Here is an 8212-nt window from a genome sequence, read left to right on the forward strand (position 1 = left end):
GATCATCAAGCTCTTGTTCCATCTCTATGATGATGAAGTCAGTTGGTATCCTTGCCTTGCCAATCTTTACTGGAAATTTCTCCAGCTTGCCAACCACATCCTTCCTAGACCCATCAACAAGACTTATGTAGAGGTTGCTTGGCCTGAACTCTTCATATCCTAGCTTCTCTGCTATTGAGAAGGGCATGACATTCACAGAAGCTCCAAGGTTACATAAACATTTGTTGAAGTGCATATAGTTCAGTGAGCATGGCAGGTTGAATGAGCATGGATCCTCAAGCTTAGTTGGAACCACATCAGTTCCAATGTCTTCTAGAACCTTCTTGGCTTGATTCTTAGCCTTCTGCTTTGATATGTTAAGCAACATACCTTTATAGAGTGGATATGGCTCATATTGATCCAAAGCTCATCCTCTATCCTCTTTCTTCACTTCAACAGTAACTTCATGTTGAATGGCCATCAATTCCTATTTCTCAATCTTTTTTTTGAGCTGCCTAATCATTTGTGTGGATGTTGCATCGATCGACACTATCACTTGCATTGGTCGATGCATGTCTCTGAACTTCACAGCTTAGCCTCAATGCTCGAATGTGCACCAGATCCTCCTATTTAGCTCCATTATGCACCATCCGTGTCAATAAGTTCCTAATCTTATAAAGACTCAAAAATAACCTAGAAAACAAATCAAAAGACTAAAAAAAAAAACTTATATCTTGGTTAAAATCATAAAAATCACGATATATCACATGGGTCAATCATAGACGTCCACACTACCGTGTGGGAAACATAAACTTGATTGAAGAAGCTTTACTTACGTCATACCAAAATAGGAAGGATGTCACTGTCAAAACTTTATGCAGAGACCATAATGGTATTTTCAGATGGAAATTCTCCACTATATCCGCAACACTTCCCCAAAGGTCTCCTCGTACAGAGGAGTTTGGTTTACCTATGGAACCCCAAAAAAAACTCCTTCTGTACTTGGGAAAAGAAAGACATATAGAAAGAATAGAAAGAAAGAATTATAAAACATGAATATATAAACTTGATTTTATTTAGAGAGGATGATATCATAAAACTAACCTTACCTAACTACAAACTGTATAAACTTGATTTATTTAAATAAATTCGATTAAAATTTCATAATTTGTATCATATCATTTATGCTGATACATAAAAGAACCAAAGCACTAATTAAGATGGAGTGGCTTATCTCTTTTTTAATTGTTCTAGATCTTTTCTAATTTTTTTTTCATGTAAATTCGTAAGATTATTCTCTCTTTATGTAGTGATCAATTTCGTACAATTCCAAAGTTTCCAACTCAACCATACGAAACAATCAACGAATAAATGGGTACATTCGTTGATTATAAAGATATCGTACGTGCTTGCAGCATGCTGAAAAATGAATACTCAATCATTACTATAAAGATTTTATTAGTCCCTATTGAATGCTTAGATTATACTGTATGAAATAAAACTACAGTAATGACTATCACACGCGCATGCTTACCTCAAACTACATCAATATATAACGACGGTCTCACACATCAACGCTAACAACTTCAAGTTTTCCAAAAACTAAAAACGAGGCTTTTTTTCTTACCAAGGTAATCATCTTCTATGCTATTTGTTTTTAACATATTATCTAGATTATCATATAAAAAATTTTCAAAAAAAAAAAGAGATTATCTATACAACATATACTTCTTTTCCCAAAAATATTCAAAATCGAAGATTTCCAATACCAGAAAATTTTAGATTAGGAATGCTCATTTAGTTAGGAACCATTCAAAGACTTTCGGAAGATCTTTTAAATACAAGCTGGTTCTGACATTTTTGAAGTTTTTCTAAAGAAAACTATCTTTGGTATTTTAATAAATAAAACGTAAACTTGTTGTTGTTGAGAATGCTTCGTTTTTAAACTGTTAAAGCTACTTATATATTCTCTTAATATGCAGGTCAAAACACTTTTAGCGTCGAAAATGAGTCGCATATGCCTTAACAGTAACAACACAACAGTAAGTAATTCTTTTTTCCATATCTTTTAGCAACAGAAAAAAAAAAATTAATTCTGTTTCCACAACTCACAAGGTGTATATGGATTATCATATAGATATAACACATCCAAAAGTACTAATGGGTACAAACTATATATAATCATTGCATTTCTTGATCGTAGGAGACTATAATTTGGACAGCTGGCATTGATGTAATGTTGCTCACAATATACATCCAAGAGTGCAGAAGGAATAATCCAATCAACGAAACCCAAATTATTCGGATTTTTGCTGAGGAAACCGGTCATGAGCTCAGTTGGAAAAGTTTAGAAAAAAGAATTTGCTACTTGAAAAGTTTGTACGCCAGCTTATGCAAGTCCTGTACATGGGATCCAAGAACAGGGGTGCCCTCAATGAGTAATGAAGTGTGGACACAAACTACGAAGGTGTGTCTTGTGAATTGATTAATTTTTAAAATTTTTCATAACATTTAAATTTCCATTTTTGGGATATGATCAAAACTGTTTCCTCAATCATATTATTTCAGAGACATCCTGAATTGTCAAATCCAAATTCCGAACTACTAGTTGAGTTCTTTATACAAAGAATGACATCGAGGCTACATGATTCGAGTGGCTTTGACTGCTTCAAGGCGACACTACATCTACCTGAGAATCCCAATGGCTTTAGTTCTATGTTGAACCTCGCTCCTCCCCATTGGAGAGACTCGTCGGGAAAATTTGCTGGATTTAGCTTGTATCAGCTGACTGAAAATCTATGTTCAACAAAGAAGAAAGGCACTTAAATGAATCATGTTAAAAATACTAAGAAATAGAAACAGTCCAAGAAATAATAAGGAGAAGAGAAAGATCTTGTTATATAGCACTAATCTAAATTTTTCTTTCAAAATTAGCACACATATATTTTCAAAATTTTCAAAACTAGCACTTGTAAATATTATATTATTATTTATTTGAATAATAAGAAAAATAATTATAATATTTTATACAAACTTATGGATTTATTAAACTACTTGAGTGATTTAAGTTATCACCAAGTAGGCAATGATTCAAGAAAACTACTCTTAAGGTTACCTTACATTTCTATTGTAAACAAAAATTTATATGAATTTCCACTTGCTAAAATTTTAGTTACATGGACTAATAGAGTTCTCATCATATTCTTTTTTTGAGCTTCTTGTGAATCTTCTAATAACAACCGACAGAAAGTGCAAAATGGATGAAGAAAGAACATACAAACAAATAAATAATAATTCGATAAACTAAACATCAGTATAAGATCAAAGACTTGAAGAATATAAGAACACCTCTANTATTATTTCAGAGACATCCTGAATTGTCAAATCCAAATTCCGAACTACTAGTTGAGTTCTTTATACAAAGAATGACATCGAGGCTACATGATTCGAGTGGCTTTGACTGCTTCAAGGCGACACTACATCTACCTGAGAATCCCAATGGCTTTAGTTCTATGTTGAACCTCGCTCCTCCCCATTGGAGAGACTCGTCGGGAAAATTTGCTGGATTTAGCTTGTATCAGCTGACTGAAAATCTATGTTCAACAAAGAAGAAAGGCACTTAAATGAATCATGTTAAAAATACTAAGAAATAGAAACAGTCCAAGAAATAATAAGGAGAAGAGAAAGATCTTGTTATATAGCACTAATCTAAATTTTTCTTTCAAAATTAGCACACATATATTTTCAAAATTTTCAAAACTAGCACTTGTAAATATTATATTATTATTTATTTGAATAATAAGAAAAATAATTATAATATTTTATACAAACTTATGGATTTATTAAACTACTTGAGTGATTTAAGTTATCACCAAGTAGGCAATGATTCAAGAAAACTACTCTTAAGGTTACCTTACATTTCTATTGTAAACAAAAATTTATATGAATTTCCACTTGCTAAAATTTTAGTTACATGGACTAATAGAGTTCTCATCATATTCTTTTTTTGAGCTTCTTGTGAATCTTCTAATAACAACCGACAGAAAGTGCAAAATGGATGAAGAAAGAACATACAAACAAATAAATAATAATTCGATAAACTAAACATCAGTATAAGATCAAAGACTTGAAGAATATAAGAACACCTCTATTATTGATTTAGAAAACTCTCTCAAAAACTAAATCTCTCAAGTCTCTCTAGTCTCATGGAACACCTCTCCATAGACTCATATATTTATATGTTCTAACTTTTCCTAAACCTATTAGGATTAACATATTACATCTTTAAGACTTTAGGAACTTTTCCTTTTCCTATTCTATCTCTTAAGGCAACTTCCTAGGAGATAGCTTGTCATACAAGTTGGAATTATCCAACATTCTCCCCCTTAATTCCAACATGAACTTTGGGAAGCTTGATCTCTTCAACTCTAAGTAGACTCCTCATTTGCTTGAACTTAACCCGTCCTAGAGGCTTTGTAAGAATGTCGGCCTTCTGTTCTTCTCCTGGCACATGATCAACTTCGATTTGATCATTCTCTACACACTCCCGAATGAAATGATACTTGGCAAGCATGTGTTTTGTTTTCCCGTGAAAGACTGGGTTCTTGGTTAGAGCTATGGCTGATTCATTATCGATTCTGAGCAGGATCTTCTCTCCTCTCACGCTTAGTATCTCACTCAACAACTCCTTAAGCCATATTGCTTGTTTTGCAGCCTCCGTTGCAGCCATGAACTCTGCCTCGCATGATGACAACGCAACAGTCGGCTGTTTCTGTGTTGTCCAAGTGATAGGCGATGAACCGTAGTAAAAGACATGACCCGTGGTGCTCCTCCCATCGTCAATGTCAATGTTGTGACTACTGTCACTGTACCCTGTGACCTTCCTTGATCCATCCCTCTTAAAGAACAAGCCATAACTCATAGTTCCTTTCACATACCTTAGTACATGCTTGATTGCTTGCCCATGTGACACTCTCGGACTCTGCATATAGCGACTAAGCACCCCAACTGCAAAGGACAAATCCGGTCTTGTATGAAGAAGGNGCAGATGACCAGTCCCAAGCCTTATTTTCATCAAAAATCACATCTCTACAGACCACTACTTTCTTTNAAACATCCAATGGTCCTTCTGTACCTAGTCGCATCAATCTCTGTTTCTTTCTCTGCTNCTTTCCTTGATCTATCATCCAGCTTTTTCAACTGTGGTCCATTGACCTTTGCATATGCAACACAGCCGAACACTCTCAAGTGTTCAATATTCGGTTTCTTAGACATGAAACACTCATATGGAGTCTGACCATTCAATGCTTTTGTGGGCACTCGATTGATGAGATAAGTCGAGTGGCGAACAGCTTCTCCCCACATATTATTTGGAATCAACATTCCCTTCATCAAGCTTCTTGTCATCTCCATCAACGTACGGTTTCTTCTCTTTACTACACCATTTTGCTGTGGTGTATACGGTGCAGTCAAGTGTACGNTTCCATCCTCTCCTTGGAAAACTTCTATGCCAAGATAATAAGTTAGTTTTCCCAAATCTGACATTTCAAACCTCCTTGACATATCTTCCTTGAACTGCTTAATGATCTTAAATGAAGTCCCTGTCACAAACAGATCATCAACATAGATAGCCACAATCAAAAACTCCTTATCCTCTTTCTTGCGATAGACTGTTGGTTCCTTCACACACTTCTTGAAGTTCATCTCCTTAAGAACTTGATCGAGTTTTAAATTCCAAGCTCTTGGTGCTTGACGCAGTCCGTACAAGGCTTTATGAAGCTTGTATACTCGATCCTCTTCTCCCTTCTTCTCAAACCCCTCAGGTTGAATAACATAGACCAACTCTTTTAACTCACCATTAAGAAAGGCTGTCTTCACATCTAAGTGATGAATCTCCCAACCTCTTGTTGCTGCGAGTGCTATCAGAAGCCGTATTGTCTCAATTCTTGCCACTGGAGCGAAAACCTCATCGAAATCAATACCTTGTTGCTGCACATACCCCTTTGCAACTAACCTCGCTTTATACTTATTCACCGAACCATCAGCCTTTCTCTTGAGTTTGTAGACCCACCTAACTCCTATAGGTTTGACACCAACTGGTTTATCCACAAGCTCCCAAGTGTTGTTCTTTATAATTGAATCTAGTTCAATTCTCATAGCATCGACCCACTCTTTTATCTTTCCAGCTTCAAGATAATTCTCTGGTTCTCCATCAATTGTTAAGAACAGCTTGCAACTCTCTGCTTCTGCAAACAAGACATAATCATTGAGATGTCGTGGTTTTGTTACCACACGACCAGACCTTGTCACCAAAGGTTGTACTACTACAGCCTGTTGTTGTACTACCGCAGCTTGTTGTTGTACTACTGCAGCTTGTTGTTGTACTTGGTTCTCTACAATCTCATCATCCTCATTGTCTTCTTCATTTTCTTCCTCTTCCTCGTTATCGTGATTTATAGCTTCTTGGTCTGCATTTTGCTGGTCGTTTTCTTGACCACCATCTTCTATAAAACCTTCTTTGAAAAGTTTAAATGCTCCTGGTTCACCTTCTGACCCCACTGTCGCAGATGACCAGTCCCAAGCCTTATTTTCATCAAAAATCACATCTCTACAGACCACTACTTTCTTTGCAATCGGATCATAGAGTCTATACGCCTTAGAACCAGGTTCTGTACCGAGATTGATCACTTTCCTTGATCTATCATCCAGCTTTTTCAACTGTGGTCCATTGACCTTTGCATATGCAACACAGCCGAACACTCTCAAGTGTTCAATATTCGGTTTCTTAGACATGAAACACTCATATGGAGTCTGACCATTCAATGCTTTTGTGGGCACTCGATTGATGAGATAAGTCGAGTGGCGAACAGCTTCTCCCCACATATTATTTGGAATCAACATTCCCTTCATCAAGCTTCTTGTCATCTCCATCAACGTACGGTTTCTTCTCTTTACTACACCATTTTGCTGTGGTGTATACGGTGCAGTCAAGTGTACGGTAATACCATTCTCCTCGCAGAACCGATTGAACTCACCTGAAGTGAACTCTCCTCCTCTATCGGTTCGAAAAGTCTTAATAGCCAACCCACTCTGTTTTTCAACAAAGTCTTTAAACCTTTTAAAACGTTCAAAGGCTTCGCTCTTTTCTCTAAGCAACATTGTCCACATATACCTAGAGAAATCGTCAATTAGCACAAAAACGTAGCGGTTGTTGGCCGGTGTTTGTGGTGAAATAGGACCACACAAGTCTCCGTGAACCAACTCCAAAGGTTGCGATGCACGAAAACAGGTTTTACCNGTGATTTATAGCTTCTTGGTCTGCATTTTGCTGGTCGTTTTCTTGACCACCATCTTCTATAAAACCTTCTTTGAAAAGTTTAAATGCTCCTGGTTCACCTTCTGACCCCACTGTCGCAGATGACCAGTCCCAAGCCTTATTTTCATCAAAAATCACATCTCTACAGACCACTACTTTCTTTGCAATCGGATCATAGAGTCTATACGCCTTAGAACCAGGTTCTGTACCGAGATTGATCACTTTCCTTGATCTATCATCCAGCTTTTTCAACTGTGGTCCATTGACCTTTGCATATGCAACACAGCCGAACACTCTCAAGTGTTCAATATTCGGTTTCTTAGACATGAAACACTCATATGGAGTCTGACCATTCAATGCTTTTGTGGGCACTCGATTGATGAGATAAGTCGAGTGGCGAACAGCTTCTCCCCACATATTATTTGGAATCAACATTCCCTTCATCAAGCTTCTTGTCATCTCCATCAACGTACGGTTTCTTCTCTTTACTACACCATTTTGCTGTGGTGTATACGGTGCAGTCAAGTGTACGGTAATACCATTCTCCTCGCAGAACCGATTGAACTCACCTGAAGTGAACTCTCCTCCTCTATCGGTTCGAAAAGTCTTAATAGCCAACCCACTCTGTTTTTCAACAAAGTCTTTAAACCTTTTAAAACGTTCAAAGGCTTCGCTCTTTTCTCTAAGCAACATTGTCCACATATACCTAGAGAAATCGTCAATTAGCACAAAAACGTAGCGGTTGTTGGCCGGTGTTTGTGGTGAAATAGGACCACACAAGTCTCCGTGAACCAACTCCAAAGGTTGCGATGCACGAAAACAGGTTTTACCTGGGAAAGAACCTCTTGTTTGTTTCCCTACTAGACACACATCACACACATCCTTCTCATGAATCATGTGTGGCATTCCTACAACCAT

General features: G+C 36.9%; 1 protein-coding gene across 1 annotated transcript; it reads left to right on the forward strand.

Moving 5' to 3' along the window:
- LOC104732845 lies at nucleotides 1561-2880 on the forward strand. Its single transcript, XM_010452439.1, has 4 exons — nucleotides 1561-1610; nucleotides 1962-2021; nucleotides 2183-2446; nucleotides 2548-2880. The coding sequence occupies exons 2-4, from the start codon at nucleotides 1986-1988 to the stop codon at nucleotides 2803-2805; spliced, it is 558 nt and encodes a 185-aa protein (XP_010450741.1). The 5' UTR covers nucleotides 1561-1610; nucleotides 1962-1985; the 3' UTR covers nucleotides 2806-2880.

This window comes from Camelina sativa, chromosome 12 (assembly GCF_000633955.1).
Source record: "Camelina sativa cultivar DH55 chromosome 12, Cs, whole genome shotgun sequence".
NCBI classification, from domain to species: domain Eukaryota; kingdom Viridiplantae; phylum Streptophyta; class Magnoliopsida; order Brassicales; family Brassicaceae; genus Camelina; species Camelina sativa.